The 27,337-nt window shown below is 50.5% G+C and overlaps 1 protein-coding gene and 1 non-coding gene across 5 annotated transcripts in view; one reads left to right on the top strand and one right to left on the bottom strand.

Moving 5' to 3' along the window:
* Positions 1 to 27,337, top strand: part of GAS7 (growth arrest specific 7) — a 201,705-nt gene that overhangs the window by 127,872 nt on the left and 46,496 nt on the right. For all 4 annotated transcript variants that reach the window (XR_009517096.1, XR_009517097.1, XR_009517098.1 and 1 more), the window contains exons 3-4: positions 15,841 to 15,921; positions 26,674 to 26,759. Coding sequence is in view for 1 of the 4 variants with exons in the window: in XM_059998325.1 (XP_059854308.1) it covers positions 15,841 to 15,921; positions 26,674 to 26,759 (167 nt within the window). In the remaining 3 variants the exon portion in view is untranslated. The remainder of the gene's footprint in view (positions 1 to 15,840; positions 15,922 to 26,673; positions 26,760 to 27,337) is intronic.
* TRNAL-UAA (transfer RNA leucine (anticodon UAA)) lies at positions 11,769 to 11,841 on the bottom strand. Its single transcript has one exon. It is a non-coding gene; the product is annotated as a tRNA-Leu (tRNA).

Genomic DNA, 27,337 nt, shown 5'->3' with positions numbered 1-27,337 from the left:
TTTTTAAGCTCTTTTGACAAAGAATTCATATGTATAAATGTTTTATTATGTTTGTGAGCCAAACGTGGAGGATTAAACCAGGATTTGAGCTTTTGGATTCATTTACCAAATAATAGGCACTTTTCTTGATTTCTGGTTTTAATTTTTCTTTAAATGAGTAGATTCCCATCTAACTTTATTACAGCAGGAGCTAATGTGAGTTTCTGGATAAGTTTTCCAGTAGAACCCTTTTTAAAAGCATTCCTTGAGCTTCTCTTTGTTACAAATAATTGGAATACTTGAGAGAGCAGCCCTGATAATTCTCAGTTAATAAAAGTTGCCCTGAGAAGCTTCTGCGCCCAAAAACATCAGTCTGTTTTCATCTGTCCATCTGTGTTGAACAAATGTGAGACTAAAACGATGCTTTTATTTGGCACATTCAGTTGATTGAAATAGGTGTGTGTGTGTGTGTGTGTGTGTGTATGTGCGCGCGCGTGTGTGCGTGCGTGTGTGTTCATGTTTTTTATTTTAGCTGTATTATTTTTCTTTCATGGACTCTTTCTTAATGGGAAGCTGTGAGCCCTTAAATCTTACTATTCATCTGTTTCTGTGGGGTTGCGTTTTTCCCTTCCAGAGAATTCATTTTAATCTGTAATATTAAGGTAACACTTCAGTACACATCTCTCATTTCTCAGCAGTTTTTAAGCAGTTTTAAATTCTCCTGGAATTTTGGCAGGTGCGAGGTGGGTTAGAGAGTCATTCACGCTGCCAGGAAGTTGAAGTCCCATAAAAATCAAAACACAAAGCAGACAGAATTTTATTGTTTGCTAGTGTTACTTTGAAAAAGACAACTTATTGGTCAACAGTGTAAGAACTTTCCTCATTGGATGTTAGGTGGGGTCACCAGTTAGCAGCAAGTGGTTCAGATCTGGAATAAAATAGAATGTATGGCATAGGACCCAGCAGTTCCACTCCTAGATATCTACCCAAGAGAACTGAAAACGTGTCCACACAAAAATTTATACATGAATGTTCATGGCAGCATTATTCATGATGGCCAGAAACAACCCAAACGTCCATCAACGAATGAGTGGATAAACAAAATGTGGTCTGGGAATTCCCTGGCGGTCCAGTGATTAGGACTCCACGCTCTTACCCACGAGGGCCTGCGTTCAGTCCCTGGTTGGGGAACTAAGATCCCACAAGCTGCTCGGTGTGGGCCCCCCCCCCCCACCAAAATTAATATCCGAAACAAAATGTGGTCTGTCCCTGCAATGGGAAGTTATTCAGCCATAAAAAGGAAGCAAGTACTAATGGGTACATGCAACATGCATGGGTGAACCTTGAAAATATCGTGCTAAGTGAAAGAAGCCACACGCACAAAAAGCCCTATGTTGTGTGGTTCCATTTATATGAAATGCTTAGAACAGGCAAATCCATAGACCCAGATAGTAGATTCGTGGTTCCAGGGACTGGGGAGAAGGGGTGACTTCTCACGGGTAAGGGGTGTCCTTTTGAGGTGATGAAAATGTTCTAAAATTAGATAGTGTTGGTGGTTGCACATCTCTGTGAATATACTAAAAACCCCTGTAATGTGTGCTTTTAGAGAGTGAGTTGCATGGTATATGAGTTATATCACAATAAAAACAGGCATATAGAGGTAGGTGGGTGAGTTGGTGACTTTCCTGGTGTCCTTCTAGAACAAGTTCTTTGATGCCTCAGTTGGGCATTCCTTCTGCCCGATTCCCAAACTTTGGTGGGCATTGAAGCACATGGGGAGTTTGTTTAAAAATATTGACACACAGCTCCTGCCGCAGACCTACTGAATTGGAATCTCCTATTTGGAGCGAGTAAAAATTCCTGCTTTATATCTTTAATTGTTTTCTGATAGTCACCACCTATTTTTGACGTCTAAGGAGACAACCAGATTGATGATGGCATGGTCAGTGGATCAGATATTCTGACGCTGAAGAGTCCCTTGAAATCCAGTTTTTCTCTCGTGGAAATTCAATGAGAAAATACAATTTTCTTCGAACAAGTAAACGTGCATTATAGTCCCAAGGTTCAATAAATGGTTTATGGTTATAAACCATTGTCGTTAAAGTAGAATCTCGCGGAAAAACGACGTGAAGACAAATAACTCAATCTTACAGTGACAGGATATAGAATGAGAATAAAATACCAAGAAAGGCCCTTCACCTGGCTTGTGTTTATACTCTTGTGTTGTCAGGGTAGCAGACTTGCAGATATCTCTAGCCTTTATTCTTGTCTACATAACAGGATGTAGTGGCAGTTCTTATCATTTCACAGCTTTTGAGTCAATAGCTCAAAAAACATTTTTTTTTGAATCTCAGTATTTTTGCCATTAAAAAAATAAAAGACGTATGAACTCTGGTTTCAACTTTGTTTCTAGCTGCAACTAAGTCAAAGGCTTTGGGGCTTCTACTGTTTTCATTTTCCCATTCTCTGTAGCACTCTGACATCTAGACATCTGAACACCATCCTTGCCTTCAAGGAACTTGGAGTCTAGTGAAAGAGTTCTAGGCCTTGGAGATGTAAGAAAGCTGTAAAGTTTTTCTTCCTTCATATTTCTCTTCTCTGGAGAACGTTATCCCGGAATGTCCTAGCTGGCCTCTGCTTTGCTTAGGACATACGTACCAGTGTAGGGTCACCTTGCCCTCATCATCACTTTGCAGAGCCCAGTGGCCTGGTGAGTGTGGTGGGATCGGATCGTATCCAATGACTAATCCAGCCCTGTCACGCTAATCCATCCATGTAAAGTGGTAGGATCTTTTCCAGGCATTAGATCGACCTGTATTCATTACAGGCCGAGAAAAGTACAAGGTGATCGTGAGCTGTGTATCCATAAGGAGTGACGTTTGCTTGGGTTGAACTCTGGTGTGTGATGACTGCATTTCTAGGGCAGTTGTAGTGCCTCTGGTGGCGGTGGGGCAAGGCAGGGTCAGGACCGCTAGATCCAGGTGAGCTGTCCTGCAGAGATTCAGGTAGAGTCGATGTCTCACGGGGGCTTGTCTTGAGGCCAGAGGCTGTCCACAGAAGGATTTTGTTTTCTGTTCGCCATCCTTAAAGATGTTGAATGAGTTGCCAACATTGAAAAATTGGGACATGTTTCATACCCACCCAGATACTTGTCTCCTTTTGAAAAATTGTGAGGTATGGCCGCATGCGACCCGCCTTCCTGCCTGAACGCCACCGGTGGATCTGAGCAGGTTGCCACCACTCCTGACTTTTCTTCTGCTCGAGTCTGCTTCATGCAAGCATCTTACATGTCCAGTGCTTGTGGGGCCTTGAGCTTTGACCTGTGTTTGGACATAGCCTCATGGCTTGACAGCGAGTATTGCAGGGGAAAATTAGCATTAGGCATAAAATCAGGAATCTATTTTATAAATGCACTTGGAAATAAGAGATTATGAAAGGGGACCAGGCGAGAGATGAAAGAATCGGGAGAAAGGACTGACCGGTCCACTTCAGGAAGAACTTTCAGACTCATCCCATACTCTGCCTTATTCCTGGAGCTTTCATGTGCACCCGACCTATTAGTGCAGGAAGCGTTGCCGTTTGGGGGCTTCTGTAAAGCCTGTGGGGGGGGGGCAGTGGGAGCACGTGGCCGCAGCAGGAAGTTGGGGTCCACAGGGAAGGGCGGTCTGGACAGAGATAGCCATCAATGCTGTTTAAAGAGTTGGGTCCCACGGAGTCAGCGGAACTCCTGGCAAAATGGAAATTATCCATAGGTTATATTCTGATGAGTGAGTGGGCCAGGACCACGTGAATGGATTATCAAGCCACAAGCGTTTGCTCAATGCCTTCTCTGTTGCCGTCTCTCATTATGCACTTGGATGGCTCCTTGCAGGGGTGGTGTGGGCGAACACAATGCAAATGGCTTCGAGAACGCCTCCCAGTGGAGATGAGATTGTTAAAGGAGACTTTCGTCGTGGGTTGCAGTCCATTTTCTTTCCTGCCTGAACAGACCTCTGCAGGTCCCTTCCGGCCCTCAAATCCTGTGCAACAGGGAGTTGCCACACCGCCGTGCTCCTCACACACCACTGCTGGGGAACCTGCCTCGTACGGAGAGCTGGCGTGGCATCCCGGCGATCAGATCTTCACTGTTGGAGGAAGGTCTTGGAGCTGAGGAACAGCCTTTTTGTAATTTCAGTCCAAGATGGATTCCGGAGTAGGCAGTGCTCTTCCAAGAGGTGTGGGAGGAGGATGGGGTGAGAAGTTAGTGGCGCGGGATGAGTGTTGATTGCGTGCGCTCCCCGGCAGCGGGGTGCTGGGCTGGGCACGGGGCTCTGGGAGCCTCCCCTGAAGGGTCTTGCTGTCCTTGGAAGGTCATGGGCTGGGCCTTGTACCCGGCGGGGCTCCTGGACATTCCTGTGGAGTGATGCGCTGCCCTCTTGCCGGCTGTGCTTATTAGCACCTGTGTACCCAGCCCGAGAAGAAATAGCCCCTGCAATGGGTGAGAGCAGAGGAAGTTACCGAGCGGTCCAGCACAGGGATGGACTGCGCGAAGAACATGCTGGAAGGGGATTCTGCCCCCCGCCCCCTCCCCAGGCATTCAGCCTTAATGGCCCTTGTGGGGATCTAATGGGGGTGGGGCGGTCTCGGGGACTGGGGATACTTGGGGTAGGGAGGTCGGAGCGGAAGCAGTTTTCCAACTGGTACAGACGTTTTTCACTGTTTGAACAACCAGTCTGACGGCACTCGTGCTCTGCGTGGCTGCCTGCTGGGACATGTACTAGGGCTGGGGCTTAGTTTTCCCCTGGTCCCTGGTGGTCCAGTTCCTTGCTCCCCCTCTGGGCCCTGCCACAGACCCGGACCCTCTGCTTCTGAATCCCTGGACTCCTCTGTCCAGACTTTCTGTTCCCCAGATCAACTCCATAGGTTAGTGTGACCTCCATCCCTGCCTCCTACTGTTCCCAGCCAGCTGCAGCCTTTTGAACTGTGTCCCCCCCACCCCCCCAAAGGAAGTTTAAGTCCTAACCCCTAGGACCCTTGAATGTGACCTTGGATATAGGGTCTTTGCAGACGATCAGGTTAAGATCCCGGCGCTTGCTGGGCCCTCATCCAATACGTCGGATCCTTACGAAAAGCGTTTTGGACGCAGAGACAGACACACACAGAGGGAAGACGATGTGAAGACACAAAGGGAGCCCATCTATGAGCCACGGAATGACCGAGGCCACCAGAAGCCAGGGAAGAGGCCTAGAGCAGATGCTCACAAGCTCTCAGAAGGAAGCAATCTTGCTGACACCTTGGTCTCAGACTTCCAGCCTCCAGAACTGTGACGCAATACATTTCTGTCGTAGTCGAAGCTGCCTAGTTCGTGGTGTTTTGTTAGGGCAGCCCCAGGAAACCAATACATTTCCCACGCCCAGAGTAACACGCCATCGTGGTCTCTTTGGGCACTGCTAAAACAAACAAGCGGTGTTTTGTCCTCCGCAATGCTGTGGACAGGAGCAATCTGTCATCTGTGTCTCAGAACACCTGCCCTACGGGGCAGTTAGCACCAGCAGCAGGAAGGGTGGCCCGCCTTCCTGTTACGTTGCCAACCTATCGCCAGCCGATCAGCGAATGTGAGGTATGAGCTCCGGCTTAGGATAGCTGCCAGGGTACCAGAACGCCAGTAATTCCAAGAGATGTGCGTGCAGGAAAGCTTTAATACGAGCTTCAGCAAAGAGACACTTGTTTTCTCTTCCCCATTTAAGTGGATTTCCCACTCCTTTTTTTTTTTTTTTAATTGGAGTAGAGTTGATTTACAATGTTGTGTTAGTTTCAGGTGCACAGCAGTGTGAATTGAGACACTTCATGAAGCAGTTGATTTCCCGGTACTTGTGAGGCTTCTCTGGAACATACCAGAGAGGACTTGGCTGGAGGTCATGTTCATCTCCGGTTTAAGCCAGATTCTAGGTACATTCCCAGCAATCCTGGTCTTGAGCCCCCATCTTGAAAAGAGAAGGTTGCGCCGCTTTGGAAAGCCTTTCAAGCTTTGTATTTCCTAAGGACAGAGCCCTGTGGCCATGCAGACAGGACCCAGCTCCCGGCCACCACCTCCCTCTGTCCCTGATTCCTGCTGCCTGGGGTGCCCTCCACTCTCATGACACACTATTGCATTTAGATGTGCAGGGAGATAACTTGTACGCAGGGGTTCTCCCTGAGCAGTGGGATCAGGGAGGATTTTTATGTTCTCTTTTGACTTTGCCGTTTTCCAGTGTTTTCTCCCTTGGACCTGTATTACTTGTACAAGTAGGTAAAATTAGCTTCTCTGAAATAGAGGAGCGGATGGGAGCTGAGCACCAAGGTTCTCTCTTGCTTCGCCTTCCCCAGCACGACATCCCACCCTCCTCGGTTCCACTGGAGAGGTGGTCTCGTGTTCTGGGGATCCTTCTGGGGCTGAGATGCACAAACTGGAGCCTGAAAGGCCCCCGGTCTTTTCTATATGGCGCAAAGGAGCATCCAGGGATGCCGGGCCACGTGATCTCTGCCACAGAAGGAGGTGTGTTCTGGGCTGGGAGTCAAGGAGACCCCCATCCCCTCCTCCCCCTCCCTTCTCTTCCTCTCTGCCACGGATAAAGACTTCACTTGCTTTCTGCTGCCCGTATGTAAAATTAACATGTGCTGATGGGGGAGACACTGCAGAAAAGGTACGGAGAGGACAGAACAGGGACACAGCCTTGGGAAATAGGACAGAAAGGGCCAAGGAGCACACAGTGCTTTTGGACACCGCGTCCCCACCCAGCTGGCTCAACTCTCGTGCACAGAGCGTGAATTCCTCTTACCAGGTGTGCAAATGCAAACTAAGAAGTTAGCGAGCTTTAGGGATGGAGAGGAAATCCTCAAGAGGCTTGCATAACAGCCCAAACATTTGTGGTCCCGGAGGATTTCTTCTTTGCTCTCTCAGAGCATCTGCCCCGTGGGGTTCACTTTTCTCTCTCCGCATCTCTCGGTCCAACTTGACTATTTGCCGCAGTTTTCAGCCAACAACACCCGTTCAGAGGAAAGGAGGTGAGCAGTGGATGCTTTCAAGTCAGGAGTAATTCGTGGGTTGGTTTGATTGTTGTACCTTTCAAAAAAAATTTATTTTTTATAGCCCTACCTCCAACCGCTGGAGGCAGGGTGAACTGTTGCAGAGAATGCTCTTCGTCCTGTCTTTCTCTACGTCTGTGGTTCTCAAAGTGGGGTCCCTGGACCAGCAGCGTCAGTATCACCTGGGAATTTGTTAGAAATGCTGTCTCAGGCCCCACCCTGGCCCTCCTGAATCTGACCCTCTGGGGGTGTGCCTGCAATCTGTGGTTTAACCAGGCCTGCAGGTGAGGCTCCTATGCTCTAACGTTGCAGGAGGCTGCCTCTGCCCCCAGCATTTTAGCATTTCCCTAATTGGATGAGGCTTTCAGGCTTCTTTGCAGAGAGGGTTTTCTTTGTTTGCTTTTTTCTTTTTTAAACTTACTCATGCACTTTCCTAAGGAATCTTGTTTCATTCAGCTCTACCCATTTCTTCCCCATTTTGTGTAGTCTTCTCTACCCGGAATGCCCTTTCTTAATGTTTGAGGAGAGCTCATTTTGCCCAGCATTTCTATACCTGTTTTGCAGTGTTGGTTCTTTGTGCCTCAGGGGCTGGCCAGCCTTCCTCGGGCATCCAGCGGCCTTGGAAGTGCCTTTGCGGCCGCACCTCAGGGAGATGATTGCCTATTCCTATTTCCCAGAATAACCAGAGCTCTTTCTGACAGTCTCCTCTGGCTTGTGAAAAGCAACACTCTCAGTGATCTTGAGCATTATTTATAAAATGTAAAGTCACGCCTTTTACTGGAAAGTCTTCTAAATCTGGATTAGCAGTGCAGAGCCATTGAAGTCCATAAATGCTGAGTTTCTGAGAAAACAAAACAGAAAGGTGACGTATGGGTGGAAAATACCACTTTGTGGGTAGAGAAGCTTCTGAACTGTTGAGCGGTGTGATTTTTTTCCCGGGAGAGGTTATGGAAGTCCTACTTCAGAAGTCACAATTCAGCCTGGTCACAGAAGGAGATTCCAGATGTGGATCTAATGGCCTTGGGGCTGGCGTTGACCATTACGGGGCAGTGCATGTGGGAGATTGTCCAAGGGCAGGGACTACCTTGTTATAGGAATAGAAGCCCACCCAAAGTAGCTTATGAAAAAAGGACCTTTATTAGAAGGATATGGGGCATCTCACAGAAGCCCCCGCTTAAGGACCGGAAGGAAAATCAGGCGCGTTGTTTGTCCTGGGTTTCTGGGATCTCCTGATGTCTTATGCCCATTTCTGGGTCTGTTTCATACATATTTTTCTCTGCAGACTTGCCTTTTTTCTTTAGTAGCCAGTTAGCAGAAAATGATCCAGTGGGTGAAAAAAATAGTGTCCTGTCATCTTCATTTGCACTTCTCCAATTTTTTCTTTTTTTTTTTTTGCGGTACACGGGCCTCTCACCGCTGCGGCCGCTCCCGCTGCAGAACACAGGCTCTGGACGCGCAGGCTCAGCGGCCATGGCTCATGGACCCAGCCGCTCCGCAGCATGTGGGATCTTTCCAGACCGGGGCGCGAACCCACGTCCCCTGCATCGACAGGCGGACTCCCAACCACTGCGCTACCGGGGAAGCCCCACTTCTCCAATTTTGAGTGAGAATCAGCATCTTTTCTTCCTTATTTGTCATCTGCAATTGTTTTCCTGTGACCCACCTGTACGTTCTGGGCTCTTTTTGGATTGAGCAGCTTGCTTGATGTCTACTTCATACTATGTGAAGGGATTTGGTGACCCGTCTGCTCTCCCTGCCCCTTCTATGTCTTTCTGTTGTCTGTTTATCTTTTTATCTACACACGCGCACACACACACACACGCACGCACGCACGCGCGCGCGCGCGCGCGCGCGCGCGCTCACTCACTCACTCACTCATCTTTAAAGCCAGCCATTGGCAATGTAACTAGACTTGCTTCTGACAGTGCTTTGAATTGAGCCTCCATTCATTCCTCAAACATCTATTGAGTGCCTGCTGTACCTCGGACCAGGGAGACAGAGATACATTTATCTGATACAGTCCCAGCCCTTAGAGCACATCTCTGGGAGGATCGGATTTGAAAGCAGGTGTTACAGCTGACTTAGGATGACCTCATCCAGCTCCCCAGCCGTCAGCTCCCTGAGGGCAGGAATGACGCTGCGAGCTCTCAGAGCCCCTCCCCAGCCTGGTGCCTGTTCACAGGGCTCAGAAAACCTAAATGATGTTGGCGGAGAGCACATAGGGCTGTGAGTGTCCCGGGCTTTGATTTGATAAGATTTCCAGCTGAGAATATCCTGATGGCGCTGACCTGTCAGCTCTGTCCCTGCCAACCACCTGGGACCAGGATTGCATAAAACCCTAAGGACTCAGTTGTGCTAAAGGGTTTGTGACAGTCACTGTAATTCATAAGGCTCCCTCAGACACTAAAATAGATAACAAAGCCGCAAGTCAAAGCGGAGGCTCTTGGGGACGGATGTTATGAACCTGATATTTTTAGAACATTGGGGTAGACGTGACATTTTGGAGGGTTCCTTAAGTTCCCCTACGTTGCTCTCACACATCTTGCTTCGTACTATGCCTGATCCCGTGTCTGATCGCTCCCCTGGCGTTTTTTTGTCTCATCCAGGTACCTCCCCCTCTGTGGCTGGTTCCCATCATGGTTTACTATGGACTCTACCCGTTTTTCTTACATCTGGTTAACCCCTGAGCCTGCTTGTTAAAATGCTGACTTCTGGGTTCCACCCAAGACCTGCCAAAGCAGAGTCTTCGGGCGCAAGGTCTGGGAATCTGTAGCTTCAGATCGAATGATCCTGAGGAGAGACCAAGTTTGGGAAACAGACCTGGAGCTTTGCTTAATAGCTGTGCTTAGGGTCTGGGTCCTGAGTGTTCAGGCTTTGATGTGATAAGATTTCCTTCTGGGGACCCATCTACAGTTTTCTCAGCCATACAGCAGGGCTTGTAATATCTGTGAGCTGGCAGTCAGCTGCCCATACTTGCTGGCTCAGTGACACGACCCCCTTTTTCCTGTGTTGCATCAGCCCTCATCATTCCCCAGCCCACGTTCAGGGGTTCCCGGTGTGTTTGACCGAGTACGCACCCTATGAGGAGGTTGGTATGTCGGGGATCCTAAAGGGGTTGAAGGACAGGCTCGGGGTGTTCCAGGCGGACCACCCTCCCTACTAGAATTTCTCTGGGAGCTCCCCACCCTACTCTTGCAGGCCCTTTGTGCCAGCTGGAGCCAGTCCGAAGCTTGACTCAGGCCAATATCCAACGGCCAGGGCACTGACGGGGCTGCTGCTTCATCCATTGGCATCACCAGCCTCTGTATCATCTGTAGAGCGGGCGTCAGGGCCCCTGCCCCGCCTGGATCACAGGGTTGCATAAGGGTTCTGTGGGCTGCTGTGCGGGGACCCCCTGCAGCTCAGACATGCTAACGAAGACCTTCTAGCATCTCTTCCCCCCAGCCCCCGAGAGGGAGCCGTGCCCTCCCTCTCCCTTTGGGAGCTGTGTTCTGTGAAGGCAGGAAGAGGAGTGTGGGGCAGGGAGGCAGCTGGTGGGGTGGAAGTTGGGAAACAGAGAGGAGGAAAGAGGAAGGAAGGAATGCAGAGGGTTTTGTTTCATTCATATTATTAGTGTTGCTGTTTAATGTGTTTGAGGGCTTCCTCTGTCTCCGAGACTGTGCTGGAAGCTGTATGTGCCCACTGACCGTGCATCCCAGGACCACGAGGCTGCAGTCGTGTCATCCCCACTTTACAGTGAGGAAACCGAGGCCGAGTAGTAAGGGGTGGAGCTGGGATTCGAACCTCTGTCTGTGTGACACCTGAGCTCTTAGGAACATCTCTAGGCTGCCTCAGAATATTTGAGGGGTGTTTTAAACACCCGGTCCAGGTTCCTTTCCACTTCTTGCCTTTCTTGTGCCAGTGGAGTCCTGGTGTCCCCAGCTCTCCTCTCCCGCAGTGCTCAGGGGAGCACCCCAGGGCCGTGTGTGCTGCCTGAAGGCTGGGAGTTGGTGGGGTGTTAGCTGCCACCTACTTACCCCCATCCCCACCCCCCAGGCTTGACTCCAGCCAGCATTTCCTGCTGAAGACCTCAGGTCTCCCAGCCTGGGGTCCATGTTTGCTGAAGCTCAGGAAATAGACTAGATTCTGGGGCCAGTGGCCGTGTTGCAACCCTTCTGGGCTGCCTGAGACTCAGGGTCTGGCCCAGGCTCAGAAGCCCTCCCGCTGGTGATCAGACCTAGATGATCCTGCAGAGCAGTTCATGCCCCTCCAAGAGGGTGTTGTGTTTTTTCGTTTGTTTGTTTAAATGTACAAGGCTATATTTTATTCAGTTAGGTACAGTATTCTACATATCTCCAGTTTCCATGGAATTTGTTAATCCTGTGTTTCAGTTCTTTGATGTCATTTTAAAAATTTTGTACCTGCTTCCTTTTTCAGTTTTTTTTTTTTTTTTTTTTTTTTTTGCGGTACGCGGGCCGCTCACTGTTGTGGCCTCTCCCGTTGCGGAGCACAGGCTCCGGACGCGCAGGTTCAGCGGCCATGGCTCACGGGCCCAGCCGCTCCGCGGCATGTGGGATCTTCCCGGACCGGGGCACGAACCCGTATCCCCTGCATCGGCAGGCAGACTCTCAACCACTGCGCCACCAGGGAAGCCCCCTTTTTCAGTTTTGACAGAGGTGCTTTAAAGTCCTAGTTTTGGAGGCATGTCCACTTCTTGCGATTGTGAAAGTTTTCTTGGCCACACCACATGGCTTGCAGGATCTTAGTTCCCTGACCAGGGCTCGAACCCGGGCCCTCTACAGTTTAAGTGCAGAGTCCTAACCACTGGACCGCCAGGGAATTCCCTGCAAAAGAGTGTTTGCGAGGAGCTTTTGCGTCCTTCTGTTTCCACATGCTCTGTCCCTGCCAAGGGCATCCGGGGTGTGCGTGATCAGGACCCAAGAACCCAGTTCCTCCTAGGCTGGTACCTGTGGTTATTTCACCTGATAGCCAGTGGGGGCAGCAGAGAGCTACTACTCAACCAAGAAAACTGACCAATCATGAGCCAGGAGTCCACTGGTGGGTGGGGCAGAGTGTGGGAAGGGGAGGGGGAAAAGGGTGGGGGACAAGGCTCACAGATTCCCCCAAGGCAGATGAGGTCCAGGGGCTCACTGACTTTCCCAGTGCAAGCTCGTACCTTGCAAAGCATGAAGGATGTAGTTTTAACAAAGGGAAACGAAGTCTACAAGTGACTCTAAAGTTAATAACTCCTGCCTTGCTTACTGTTTTTTAAAAATAATAATAATAATTATTATTCTTATTTTAAGGAAGGGGCGTCTGTGCTCTGAAATCACATTGACATCACTTTCCACCTTTCAACTATACTCTCTGTTTAGAAGTTTTATTCTACATGGGCAGCCCCTGTAATCCACTGATGGGGAAATGGAAATTTCTGGCTTCTCACATGGGTGGCTAGAATAGCAACCTCCCTTGGTCCGATTTGATCCACGGTCAGCAGTCAGCTCAGTTGTGTGTGTATCTGTCTCCCCTGTTTTCAGCGGAAGAGGTTCGAGTTGAGTTCGAGTTGCCTTTAGGAAACAATGTGTTTCTCCTGAATTGGGTTGGACGGTCAGAGGCTTTCCAAGCACAGGTTTCACTCCTTCCACTCTGTCCTCACTGGCCCCCACCCCCCGCCCAGAGCCTTTGGGGCCTGCATGGCAGTGACTGTTAGCAGTCTGGGTGGTCAACTGGAATGACCTAGCCCCCCAGGATGGAAGCCCAGAGAATGCAAGGGGGCCTCAATCCAGGGTAGCCTGAGCCCCGAGCTGCCACTTCAGTTTTGCTTTGGCGCTATCGGGGAGCCTGGTGTGCTGTAAATAGATTAGGGAGTCTTTTATTGAAAAAGACCTGGAAATGGTTTCCTGCCTGTGTGTGGTGTGGTCATCTGGGGTGATTTTTCCTGCTGCCGATGAGGTCACTCAGCCAGAGCCCCGGGGGCTCTCTCCAGATGTCCGCCTGGCCTGCCCCAGGCTCACAGTGGCTTTGTATTTTGGACTGACCAGAGCTGGCTAAGACCAGGAGGTGGGCTGGGCAGAACCCTTCAGGCATCTGCATCGTCCCTGATGGAGTCCTGGCGGAGGTTGGATAGAGAGATGCGATACAGGAGAAGAGATTCCCGCCTCTGAGGGCCTGTGAGTGATCCAGGCCAGCGAATACAGGGCAAGGGGCCTTCCTTCGGGCCCCAGCACCTAGAGCGTGGTTCTGACTGCAGGCAGCATCTCCCTGTGATTTCAGAGCCTTCTCCCGCAGTCCGCTGGGAAGGCTGCATGGAGGAAGAGGCGTTTTAGTTGGAACTTGGCAAACGAACACGATCCTGACATCCAGGGATGGTGGGGGCGGGAGGTGGTGAGGGTGTGTAAAAATCAGAGCAAAGACATGTTCCGAGACCAGCAAGTGAGTTACCTGGGCTGGAGTGAGGTCAGTGGGAGTCAGTCTGGACAGACAGACAAGGTTGCTGTGCTGGAGCCTCGCTGGCGGAGAGGTGGGCGTGGGGATGACAAAGCTTGGACTTTGTTCTCTGTGCCATGTTGGAAAGGAGGCGCAAGGGGTTCTCCAGGTGAGCGCTGACCCTGAGTGGGGAGACACGTTAGGGGTGAGGTGGAGAGGAGGTGAGGAAAGTGATGGAGGGGCACCTCCAGGCCCCGGGAACTGATTGCACGTGGGTGGTGGGACCCGGGAGGAGCTGGTGAAGCCGTGGAGGTTGGTCCCCTGGGCCCCAGGGGGCTGCGTTGGAGGGGAGAGCCTGAGCTGGGCGCTGTGGATGTGGAGACAGCAGTGTGGCCTCCAGGCGGGGCCGATCCAGCGGACGGAAGAGAGGCCTCTTTAGGGAGGAGATGGAGGCTGCAGGCCGCGTCTGGTCTCTGCTGGAGCCCAGCTCACTTTGTAGGAAGGCTTCTTTCTCATCTGAATCCCCCCCCATTTCTACATCCAGCCTCGCTAGTCTGTTTGCTTTATTTAACTCTGATGAGGCACTTACTGTGTGCCCCTGTCATCCAAAGCACCTTCCATGTACTAACCCATGTCATGCTATTACAGCCCTAATTAGGTACCATTTTTATCCCCATTGTACAGTTGAGAAAAACAAAGCACAGCGTTAGATGGCTTCCAAAGGTCACTCAGCTCCTGAGCGGCCAGGCCTAGGATGCTTCCACTGCCCTCGGCCTCTGAGCGGTCTGGTGGTCTTTATATAGATTCTCCAAGTCTTGGTGCTCTCAGCACGAGCCCAAGCGTCCCTCCTCCTCCAGGGATGCTGCCCTCTAGTCACCCCTCCTGGAAGACCCCTCTGCTCTCTTGTTCCTGGTCACATCCTCCCTGCTGCTTGCCTTTTGCTCACCCTCCTTTTTCTCTCCCTTAAGACATGAAGAGACCGTATTACCACCCGACTCCTAGAGCCATAAGATCCTAAAACCCAAACAGTAGATCTTAAGGTTTTGAGACCCCCAATCAAAGCTGGAGGGCAAGAGTATTGGGGCCTAAAGGACCAGTCAGCCCGACCCTTTCATTTTAGATGAAGAATCGGAGGACCAGAGAAGTAGCGTCACTTGCCCAGGGCTGCACAGCAGATAAGAGTCGGAACTGAGGGCAAACCCCAGTTCTCTCGAATCTTAATTCACAGAAGCCATTGAAAGATTGTGTTCGTTTTTGCTTTAAATATTTGAGACAATTGAATTTTCAGTAAGAGAATTTTGGACTAAATAGTGTCATATCCATATATTGGACTAACTTTAAAAATAACTTGATGCTAAAAGCTTATAAATGGGCATTTGGCATGAACACAACAGCTGCCATTATTGATCTCATTTTACAGAGGTGGAAACCGAGGCACCCAGGGGACGATTAGCTTGGTCAAGGTTAAACTGGTGGTGAGAGGCAGAGCTGGGATTCAAACCCAGACATCTGGCTCTAGACTCACTGCTGCTAATAGATCCTAACCCCTGTGCTATCCGGCCCTTTTAATGGTTTTGGAAAGATACCCACAGAAGTCCATAGGTGAAGAGAACGTACAGTATGATTTTGTTTTGTTCCAAAGATGTACATAGGCCTAGAAAACAAATCAGCACACAGGTGCCCAAATGTTTAGTGACGGCCTCCGAGCTGTGGGACTACGGATGATACTTTTTCTTCTTTGCACTTCTTTCTACATCATCACGTTGTACGTCGTAAGAAAGTATTATTTTTATCACTAGACAATTTTATGAGAAGTCTCTGCTCACAGCAGTGAGATGGGTAGAGTAGCGTTTGGGGGATGATCGTATAGCTGCAATCTTAGCGTTATTTCTGGCTGGATATTGGAAGAGAGAAGTGTTCAATCAGACACAGCAGCTGTAATTCACACGAGACGTGGAGTTGCAGAACCAGGAAGGAAGTCACCCCCAGTCACCCAGGTCTCTGTACAGACCCCCGGCCAGGGCTCCTTCCCCTGGGCTTTGGGGTTTCAGATGACAGTGGGCATTTGGGGAGTGATGCCTGGTTGACAGCTGGGGTTCCAGGACGAGGGACCCAAGTGGAGATGCATGAGTTGGCAGCCTCGCAGGAGGAGAGGGGCAATGGGGGCTGTTTCACAGGATTCCACCCAGAAGGCCACCTCCTTTTGGTCCCAGCTGCATGGAGAAGGGTCCCCAGCAGAGAGAAACTTTGTTGTCATGGGAAGGCAGGAGAGGAGATGGATATGGGAGCAGAAGGCGGACCCCTGCTTCCCGGGTTTAGGGAGGGAGGTGGCCCAGTTCTGCTCTGTGACACTCGGAGCTTCTGCCCTAGCAAATTCTCAGCGCGATTGTGTTTTTTTCTTTCTTTGACCAGAGACCACCTGGGAGCGTCCCAGCAGTTCTCCTGGGATTCCAGCCAGCCCTGGCCCTCACAGAAGCTCTCTGCCTCTGACAGGTACCGTCCACGCACTACTTCGGGGCACCCTGGGGGCCGGCTGGGAACCACACACACCTTCAAGGGGGAGGCCACGGCTCTGGAGCCTGGGTCTGAAACCTGGCTGCGGATCGTACGGGCCAAACCTGGGGAGGGGTCTAGAGGGCTTGGAGGCCCCGTAGCCTGTTGCCCCGTGGGATGGCAACACTCCAGTAGTGCCGGCAGCAGCTCTGGTCCCTCTCACTCGCTCTCAGGTGCTCAGGGAGGTGGCGGGGCATGGCTGGGTGAGGTGAAGCGTCAGAGCTCTTAGCTGTCTGCCAGTGTAGGGACCCAAACTGGGGGCAGACTCGGTCCACGTGGTTCCCGAAGGCCTCAAGGAATAGGAGTTAAGGAGGCAGGTGTTTACAGGGCAGCTTTCAAACAGAATGTCTGGAAAGCAAATGGATTCCTTGCAAGGATATGAGTTCTCCATCAGCGTAGGTAACGAAGCAGAGGTGGTCAAGGTAGACATTCCTGTAATAGGTGGAGGGGTTATTACTCTTAGGATACATCTCATTCTGGGATCCCAGGAGGTGGGTCGCAGGACACGCCAGTGGGGAGAACACCTTCTGACTTCTTGTGGATTTGACCTTGCATTAAATGTCACCTCCTCTGAGAAGCCTTCCTTGATGGCTCAATTTACAGTCCTCTCCCGTCACTCTGGATCCCCGCTTCCTGCTGTTGCACTGTCCTCAGAGTACTCCTCCCTGTTGGTTGTCACTCTCCCACCCCAGACTGTAAGCTCCCTGAGGTGGGGACTCTGTCTCTCCTTTTCTTTTGTGGACTCCTCCGTCTCCAAATGGAGCCTGGCCTCAGCTTTGAGTGAATTCACAAACGGGGTGTGTAGACCTGGAATTTGAACATCAGTAGCATTGACAGTGTGGGACAGAGGAGGGGAGGCATGGGCTGGGGGAGGGGGGTTGGGCAAAAGCAGCAGTGACATCCCCTGCTCACGTGGAGGGGAGGGGAGGTGAGAGCCCGGTACCCTTCTCGGAACACGAATAATTTACCGAATGCATCACAGGAAACCAAAGGAAGAGCTGAAAGTCGTAAGAGGACTCTTAAACCCTGGATTGGGAAGGGAGCCGTGCCCAGTGTGAGTGGGTCAGCCCTCACCTTTCCCAGTGGGGTGTCTTTCAGTCTCCTCCACCACTGAGAAATCAAGTGGGATCCAAGCACGTTATTTAGGGCTGTGAAGATTGCCAGCCACAGAACTCAGAACCCCAGTGGTGGCAGAACAGACCTGGAGAATTAACTGAGGTCTGGGAGAGGGGACTGGGGGGATGCTTCCCACGGAAAGTTCTTCTAGCCTTTTAAAAGTTTTTGTTTATATTTGTGTGTGTGTATATGCATGTATACACACACACACACACACACACACACACACACACACATTTTTTTTTCATTAAATTTTTTAAAAAGGAACCCCCTGTGGTGCAGGGAAATGGGGCATTTCCTCCCGGTTTCCTAGGGAGGCAGCCAGTGCTGCATTCTCAGACCAAGTCCTCAGAAATGGGGCCGTTCGGCCTTCCTAGCTGTCATATGACAATAGCATTTCCTGGCACGCTGCCTTGTCTTTTGTTGCTGTTCTTGTGATTTTTTTTTTTAACAACAGAAATGGTAGTGTGAATAATGTGAGGTGTGGCCCTCTATCCTGGCTGGCTCCAGGCCACCCAGACGCTAGAAGGAAAACCCAGCTGTCTTTTCCGGCCAGAGGGGGTCCACGGAGCAGGACACAGGCAGGGGGAGGCTGGGTCGTGTGAGATGACAGGTGACAATGGCCCAGCCTGCCACCCTGCACGGCTTGCTATACGGGGCTGCTGGGGCTGGTTAGGGAACTTGCCCTCTGGGTCAGCGGGGTCACCTCCCCAAAGCCTGCTGTCACTGTCACTGGACCCAGCAGCATCCTCTTGGTGGGGCCATCCCCCAGAAGGACTGAAAGAAGCTGGCTCAGGTCACCAGCCCGGAGGCCCCGGCGTGACAAATTCCTGCCTTCACGTCTAGCACGAGAGCCACGATAACCCAGCACTGCGCTGGGTGCCGGGACTCTGAGGGGCTGAGAAAGGTGGGAGATGGTGGAGAGGGTCAGATCCGGGGATGAGAATTGCCAAGGTGGCCAAGGCATCGGACAGACTTAGGTGGACCCCCAGGGGCCGAGGGCACCTGCTTCCCATGTCCCTGGGATCCCAAGTCTGTCCATTTCTCTGTGAGAAAGGGCTTTGTAGTCACGGACAGCTGGAAATCCTGTCTGCTCTCTTCCCCTTTGGAGAGCACACATCAGCTCAGAGAAGGTCTGAACTGAAGCCCCCGTTTAACTTGCTTCTGTCCTTGTGTGTGTTTGTCCGCGTCACGCGTACATACTTGTTAAGGCTCCCTGGCTCTGGTTGTCCACTCAGGGGCGATTTTGCCTTCAGGGGACATTCGTGGCTGTCACCAGTGGGGGGAAGAGCTACAGGCATCTAGTGGGTAGAGGCCAGGGATGGTGCCGAACGTCCTACAATGCACGGGACGGCACAGCCCCCCAGTAAAGGGCCGTCCAGCCGCGCTCGTCAGCAGCGCCGGAGTTAGAAGCTCGGTTCTAGAAGGACTCAGAACCTTGGCTCAGCACCGCTCTCTGTCGGATGATGGACGACAACCCGTGACAGTGAGAAGCGGCCGCAAGACATTCAGGACCCCAGCTCGTTGACTCTCAGACCCACGTTTTGTTTCCCAGTTTTAACATCTTGATAATCAATGGTGTATCCTAGTCTAATTGGAAGCATCTTTTTTTTTTTTTTTCTCTTTCTCAGCAGTACTTAAAATAAGGGTGCCTCTAACAGTCAGTGATGTCTTAGGTTTGTGAGATTGCAACTCCTTAGACAGGGGCCTCGGGCACACCCCTTCTCCTTGCCAGACCTCACTTTGTCCATTTGTAAATGGGAGGAAGACCACGGCTGAGGTCCTGTCCAGCCCTCCGTGGTTATGATTTGTGGCCCTCTCTACCCTGGGGCATGAACACACATGTCAACTCTCCATCCACCCTCTGGGATGGAAAGTGAAGAGAACCCACCTGTGAGGGTATAGCAGGATCCGAGGTATTTTGACATCATCTTTTCTGGTTTTTGAACTCAACCTTCTGTCTAAAGAATAGAAGAATAACTGTGTTGGTATTTCTCTCTACAGGAGAGCGCTAGAATTTTTCCAGCCATTCTTTCCTTCAGTTTTAGAAGCAGCTTTCAGGAGATTGAATTTTATTGTGGGGAGAGAAATAGACTTGATGAAGACATGAGGTAGCTTCAAAAACTGACTGTCCCCGTCCTTGGGCTCCCGGGGCTGTGGGCACCTTGCCTGGAGACCACTCAGAGCCCTGGATCTCAGCCTCTTTTGTTCCGCTTCTGCTTCTGCAAAGCAACAGTGGTGGACCTCCAAACCTTTTCATTCAAAAAATATGCCAGACATTGTTCTCAGTACTGGGGATACAGCCATAGACAAGCCAGTCCTTGTGTGGTCCCTGCTCCCGGGAACCTACATTCTAGTGGCAGAGTTGGACAAACAGGCAGACATGGAATACGTCAGATGTTCGTTGCATGGGCAGCAGGACAGAGTGTGTGACTGGGGCGTGAGGGATGGCCTCAGTGAGGAAGTGATGTTTCGGTCAAAGCTTTAAAGACACGGAGAAGACAGTATGTGTGTGGGGTGGTGGTGGAGTGTTCTAGGCCAAGGAACAGCTAGTGCAAAGGCCCTGGGGCAGGAGTGACCTTGGCATGTTTGAGAACAGAAAGCAGACCAGTGTGGCTGGGGGGTGGGGGACAAGAGGGAACATGGTAGGCGATGATGGGAGGGGAGTCAGCAGGGACCAGAGGAAGGGGTTGGGATTTCATTCTGAGCGTGATGGTTGGGATGGGGGTGAGAGTGAAATGCAGTGGAAGTGTCTTGTCTTCCTGGGAAGCTGCCTTCTTGAAGCAGTTGGTTAGCAGTGGTGGGCTTGGGGGTTCCCTGCAAGGAGGTGGCGGGGGGTAGTGGTAAGGACGATGTGGAAGGAAAACTTGACCACATTTATCGACCACAAGCATCCCATATGGTCGTTCCTGAAGATCATGGACAAACAGGTCAAAGAGAACGTGGGCGGGAACCACAAATGAACCCAGCCAAGGCAAGCTTAGGCAGGTCCCCTTTGAGGCGGCAGAGGGGTGGAGGGTTTACCCGTGGGGCTCAGGGTTACTTTTGAGTCGAGCTTCTGGAGAGAGTTGGAAGGGCCACCCGTGAACAGGACCGGTTCGTTCTTCTCAGTGCAGGTCTGTCAGATGCCTGAAGCACAGCCAGCCAGGTTACCAGCTGGGGAGAGAGATCTGGAAACACAGCCAGTGCCCCCACAAATGGGATTCCACTCTCTGCATGTTGGGGTCAGCACTGGGCCCAGGACTTTCCCTACGTGGCTTCCTCTCAGATCACAGTGGGAGCTGTGTTTGTTCAGTAACTTTATTGGAGTCATTTAATGCCAGCTTTCTGGGGAAGGTCTACGTAAGTCAACTTGAAACCCAAACAGAATACCGAAGGCTCTATTCAGCACGTGTTAAAAACCTTCTTTGGGCCGGTTTAACATACACTGTAACAGTAATGATTTATATGGAGAGAAATAGTAACAGACATATGGAAAGAAAATACGAGTGAAAAATGAGGTTCTGGGATTTTCATGTTGTGCGTTACTGGGTAACACCAGGTGACACCATAGAGCAGTTCTGTCCCCTAGAACTTTCTGCGTTAACAGAAATGTTCTACATCTATACCATCCAGTGTGGTAGCCACTGACCAGCGGATGTGTCTACCCTGCCTGAGGAATGAATTTTTAATTTTATTTAACTCAGTACTTTTCAAATTTTGGAATAATTTTAGGTTTACAAAAAAATTGTGAAGACAGTACAGAGAGTTCTTATATACCCTTTACTCAGTTTCTGCTAACGTTAACGTTTTACATCACCGTGGTCCAGTTGTCAAAACTAAGAAATCATTGTGGTACAGTCTTATTAACTAAACTAGATTTCATTCAATTGCATCAATTCTTCCAGTATTGTCCTCCTTCTGTTCTAGGATCCCATCCTGGGTACCACCCTGCATTTAGAGTCTATTTAAATTTCACTTGTTAGAATTTGCATAGCGACCTGTGACTAACGGCTGCCCCATCACACCGGGCTGGGCAGGTGTGGAGAGTAAGATCCTTTCTGAGCTTCTGGGCCTGGACGTGCATTAAGTTTGCATTTGTGTTTCCCTTTGGGATGGAGGAAATCTGTCTCAGTTTACTGTGTTCCCCTGGGAGTGGGGACGTCGGGGAAACCTGGGTTCCTAGGCTGGCTTTGCCTGGCCTGGGGCCTGACTCCGCTGAGGGCTCATGCTTGGAGAAACAGCCTGCCTCCAGGGAAGCCAGGTCACAGGGGAGTGAGTTCTGATGTCGGTCAGGGAGGGCCTGCCTTTGAGTCTGGAGTCTGTGCAGACAGACAGCTGTGCTTCCCCTGAGCAGAGCTCCCCAGGAAAGGGGCTCCAGAACCCAGGGCCCTCATCCACATACTTTCTTCTCCAGGTCAGGAAGCCCCGGCTACTCCCGCATAGGAGCCAACAGGGACTCTCACCTACTGCAGAATTAGCAAGTTACCAGGCCCAGGGTGGCTGCCATGGCCCTCAACTAGGAATCACTGTTGACCCCAGGGAAGGCCATAGGGAGCTGCCTTTCCCTTTAGGAACATGTGCCTGTTGGCTGAGGCCCCAGGGGCCCTTACAAAGGCCTGTTGAACCTTTGACGCCCTGGAGAATAATAGATGCAGGTTTCCAACTCTTCACACCCACCACGCACACAGGTATTGTGAGTTCTCTTTGGGGGAATACAGTTTACATCTTAGACAACCAGGGAGGCAGCAGGGATTGGGTAGCCAGACAGAAATTTCAAGACCAGAAGGGTTTCCAGACCAGAAGACTATAAATGTGAAACCACTCCCCTGAGCAGACCCCGGCAGGTGCAGCGCACACCTGGGAAGGTGAAGACGACATAGAGCATCCTTCCAAGGCCCCACAGGGCATGGTGGGGCAGTGAGGCAGAGACGGTGCCTATTGTGCCTTCAGAGATGCCGAGTACAGATCTGGCTCCGGTGTTTGCCTTGGTAGCCTGACTTCGAAACGTGCTTTCCAACAACCCCGGCTGCGTTTCCCAAAGTGGGTTCCACAGTACCCCCTGCTTTTTCCCGCCCCCATCTGGGTTCTTTGTCTATGTAAGTGTGGACTACCACACTGCTTCCTTGACTGAGATTCACAGAGCCTGTCAGCATATTTTAAAAGGCCTTCTGTAAAGAAACCAAGTTGAATCTGAGCGACGGGGGGCATTTGTCCCAGACTCTTTGGGCCATCAGACTCTGCCCTTTACTGTCACTGCAGAACACTTGTAAGGAACGTCCCGCAGAATTGGTGGTTGTCGCATCACATGCCTGGGGAGGGGCTCCGTTCCGCCAGGCTTAAATGTCGTAGCAGGGAGGGAAGAAGGATTTCCAGAACAAGGGCCCTGGAGCTCCCAGGTTTCTTCGAGTCGAGGAAGGAAGTTACTCGTCTCTTCCAGAGAGAAGGGAGATGAGGCTGGACCTACAGGAGGCAGAAGGAAGGTGCCCAGAGCTGATTTTCTTGTTTGGAAGAAGAAAGTCTTGTCTTTGGAGTTTTTCACAGAACAGAACCTAGACAGTGGGGCTTGGAGGATGGACTGTCTTACAGGGCGGATTGGAGCTGGGCGATGGCGTCAGAGCTGTAGGGAGGGTGAGGTCTGGGCAGCGAAAGATGCTGGCAACTCTCTGTTGGTCTTCTTATTTTCCGTTTTTTATCCCCCTCGCCCCCAGCAAATGACTTCTCCTTTCTACCAAATATCTGACGCCTTCTCTCACTATGTATCTCCCAAGCCCTCTCTTTGTCTGTTTAACTGCCCATAAAGAGGAATGAAATGTGTGCGTGTGTGTTTTTATATTTGAACTTACTGAAGTTACTAGATAGAGCTTTCTGTTCTCTTTTCTTGTCTTAAAAACAGCTGAATTTGGGATTTTACGTTTTTTTCTTGTATCCCCAACTGAATTATGGTCCTTATGATTATGAGTGATCCTTGACCGTATTTTATTTTATCTTTTCCCCTGGGAGGCCGGAGGCCTCGACAGCACCCACCTCTGGCCTTGTTTGTTTTGGGTCTCACCCTCAGTAAGCTGAGGACCCAGCGATGTGGGAGTGCCCATTGGGACCGTCGTGGGTGAGCTGTAACTGTTCAGATCCCAACAGAGGACTTTTCCAAAGGTGCCGGAACTGTTGAAGTATACAGTGCAGGGAGACAGGGTGTCAGGGGAGAGCTGCCGTATGGGGAGAAATGGTTGAATGGAAAATTAGTTTTTCTTTCCCAGTAATTGTTTTGACATGAGCGGTAATTAGCCAACAGCTGACAGACCAGAACTGAAGTGAGAACAAGAGGATGGATTAGGGGCAAATGCCAGTGCGTTAGATGGTTCCCAGCAGCCGTTAGCGTGGGGGCCGCCAGGCTGGGAGAGGCTGCAAATAAGAGAAGGGTGTGTTGAGGGTGCACTTTTGAGGTGCTGTGGAAGGAGAGGACGGGGGTCGGAAGGGCAGCCTCTGCCCTCAAGAAGATGGGGACCACCCTGGGTTAGAGGGACCCAGCACCATCAAAGGTAGTGACTGGTTCTAAACTAAGGCCTGTTCAGGTAAGAACTTACGTATTCCATTTTCGTCATCAACTGAACTGTGGTCGCATTTTTTTTGGTTGTCGATAGATTTTAGGGTCAGGGCGATGCTGGCTTTGTATAATAAACTGGGAAACTCACCAGGTGTTTCTGTACTGTGCAGTCTGGGCCTATGTACTTCTTTGAAGAGTTTGAACCACTTTGCCTGTAAAACCATCTGGGTCTGGTGCCTTTTGGAGGGGAGGTCATTTTTCAAAGGTTTGACTCATTTTGATGTTTCTGGTATCCTTTGAAACCATTTTGATCATTTGAATCGTATGGAAAGTTTTGTATTTATTAGCATAGAATTATAAATAATATGCTCTTACATTAAAAAAAAAAACAACTCAAGTCTGTTTGCCATGCGTATGTTTGCTAATTTCTGATTCTAAGCATTTGTGTTTCCTCTCACTCTCAAATTAGGCTGATCTGCCTTTTTTAATCACCGTTAGTCTCCACTCCCCCTCACGACTGACCCGCCCTGAACCAGCCAGGGTTGCAAATGTTATCCTGTCTCCTAATCCATTAATTTCTCTTACCATATTTATATCCTTTTCTCATGTTTTCCTTTGATTTATTTTATTGGCTTAAAAATTTTTTTTTTCTAATTTCTTAAGTTGAATGTTTAGTCTGTTTCTTTTTATCCTCTTGGCTTTGGTAATGAAATAATTAAGGCTATGAATGTTCCTCCAGATATAATTCAGGCCCTATCCCATTTGTTTTGATAGGTTCTTCTTCATTATTTTCAAAATATCGTGTAATTATAGTTTTAAATTCCTCTTGGACCTGAGATTATTTAAGAGGGTATTTTCTTAAATTTTCAAGTGTTTGGGAGTCGGGGGGGATGAGGACCTGGTATATTTTGTCCTTTCATTATTAGTATCTACTTTTATTGCTTTCTGGTCAAAGAATGTGCCTTGTGTTATTTAGGCCTTTTGTAATTTATCAATACTTTATTTGTGGCTTAAATAGGCCCAACACTTTTTTTTTACGTTGCATGGATTCTTGGTAAAAGATATTATCTCTGTTTATAAGGTATGATGTTTACTCCATCTAGTTCAATCAGCCTTTTAAATTAAATTACTAAGATATTCCACATCCTGACTTTTGGCCATGAATCAGTCCTAGACTGAAAGCAGTATATTAAGATTTCCTACTGTTGTCTTTAGGTTCTCCAGCATCTGTGTTTTATCTATTTCAGCGCTAAGCTCCTTGATAAGGGAAGTTTCTCCAATGTTTTGCCTGCCTTGTGGGTTGTATATCAGCAGTCTAGTGCCCTTCCTGGCGTGGCCTGTGCTGACCTGAGTAGATTCCCCTCGGCAGCCACAGCTTCTCTGATGCCCTTGGAATCCTGGCCCTCCCTCCTCACCCCCCTTTTCCCTAGAGGATTCCTGGATAGAATCAGCAGCTGAGCAGCCTCTTGAGGGCCCTGGGTGTAGACCAGGAGCATGGCTGGCCACGTGGGGTTAATTTGTTGTTTCTCCTTGTGTCCCTAAAAGCCACTGCCCTGGGGGCCAGCTCTGTGACCGGTGTTTTGTTGTCCTGGTGTGTCTGTGCCCACCCTTCTTCCGGAGTGTCCGGCCAACGGGCAGATCGGGAGAAACCCAGCTACCCACAAGAATCTGCTGAGTGCGCCTCTGTTCACAGGTGGCCCTGGATTTTTCGCTGCAATTGGGGGAGAAGGGGGGGCACTCCCCAGCATGAAAAAGGTTCTGCCTGGGGTGACCTTCATACCCCATTGGTTGCCCGCAGCCCTTGCTCTGTGAATGGGCAGGTGGTAGTAATTTCGGCCTCACCGTCACCTCCTCCCTCCCTGCAGGGTGGTGTCAGCAGGAACCACCAAGAGCTGGACATGGGTCTCTGCATCTTTCTCCAGGCCGACCTGCAGTTGTCTGTGTCGTAGCAAATCCTCTAAGCCTGGGGCATGAGGAAGGCATGCTTTCCTGGTGTCCAGAGATCAGTGCAGGCTTGGGGTTCAAGGCCAGGAGATTTAGGAGCCGAAGCAGTGGCCTTCCCTCTCTCCAGCCTTCCCCTCTCTGTTCATGAAGTACTCTATAACTTCACAGATCTCTTTTGCAGTTATTGTCTCGTTGGATTTTCATCCCAACAAAGTAGACAGAGACTAGGTAGAACTGTCCCCATTTTCCAGATACAGAAGCTGAGGCTCACGTAACTATATCCGTGAGAGGGCAGTGCCACCTCTGGGAACTGAGGATGCATGGGCTGCGGTGTGTACGTGTGATGTCAGGACCCGGCAGCAGCGTCGGGGGCTTCAGATCAGCCCCGATGGGAGCCTTGAGGCCACAGAAATTGGCAAATGCTACAGACCAGAGCTTCCCATCCCCCCCCTTGAAGGGCAGGTGTATCAGCTCGTGTTGGGAGCATGAGTGAGTGTCATAGGGATAGAGTTTTAGAGGCTTGAATTTTTTTTTTTTTTTTAGACTTTAGGAAAACTGGGACTCGAGAAGGATGTCATATGATCCCCTGGCTATTAAATGGCAAAACCAAATTTCATGGAAACCAGTGAAGCCCATTCTCTTTCCATTATAGTTATGTTACAGTGGGTGAGGGCGAGAAGGTCCTTGGGGACGGGGCGGGGACAGGATTTGTAGGAAGCTGTGGGTGGGGCCCTCTGACTCTGCAGAGAGATTGGACCCTTGACCAGCACCGGCGACCACAGCTGATGAGGTCTTTTCAGCGATGGCTGTTGGACTGTGATGGCCTCGCCTCCTACTAAGCATCTTTCTTTTTCTTCTCTGGTTGGCAAAGAAACTCGGTCCCCCAAGAGATAGGTAGCTGGGTGCTGGGGATTAGAGAGATGCTCTCAACCCGCCTCCGGCTCAGCAGATACGGATGAGATCCTAAGAGGTGGTCCTGGCCATGCATGACCCCTCAGAACCAGGCAGTGAGGGGGGAGAAGGGGCTGCAGCTGCCCCTGTGGTCCGCAAGGTCGGAGGGGCCTGCCTGTGGCCAGCGCAGCATCTGAGCGGTGTTTCTGTCCCCGCAGTGAATGGATACCACACGTCAGGGACCCCAGCGCACCCTCCTGAGACTGCCCACATGAGTGTCCGAAAATCCACCGGTGATTCCCAGGTAAGGGGTCCTGTTCCGGGATGTAGGGGCAGCCATTTAGGCAGGCCCAGGGAGGTGTCATTTAGGATGGGGATGCCCTGGGGGTCCAGGTGGCTCCAGCCCTGTCCTGCCCCAGGTAGAAAGTGGTCGGTATCTGGGTCGTTCCAGCGTACCGTGATGTGGGAGAGCAGGCGATTGAGGTTTGGTTTTCGGTAGAGGTTGAAGATTGATTTTTCAGTGGTTTTTTTGGCTGCACAGATGACATGAGGGATCTCAGTTCCCTGACCAGGGATCGAAACTGTGCCCCCTGCAGTGGAAGCACAGAGTCCTAACCACTGGACCGCCAGGGAAGGCCCTAGAAGTTGAGGATGGTTTCGATGGGGTGATGGTGATGGGATTATAACTGTTCTTGGGGCAGAAGGTTCCATCCCGCTGTATGGATTCCTAATACAGAGTCCAGATTTCCCACCGCTTTAAGAACATGGGTGAGGCCGGCCATTTTCCTTTTCTGCACGCCCTTTTTCCCACCGTCTGACTTCACCCAGGAGGAAACTGAGTCAGACATTTTACCACATTTAATCATCTAACAGAGGGACAGC

The sequence above is a fragment of the Delphinus delphis genome, chromosome 19 (genome assembly GCF_949987515.2).
Source record: "Delphinus delphis chromosome 19, mDelDel1.2, whole genome shotgun sequence".
NCBI lineage: Eukaryota > Metazoa > Chordata > Mammalia > Artiodactyla > Delphinidae > Delphinus > Delphinus delphis.
This window is presented reverse-complemented; position numbering and strand designations above follow the sequence as displayed.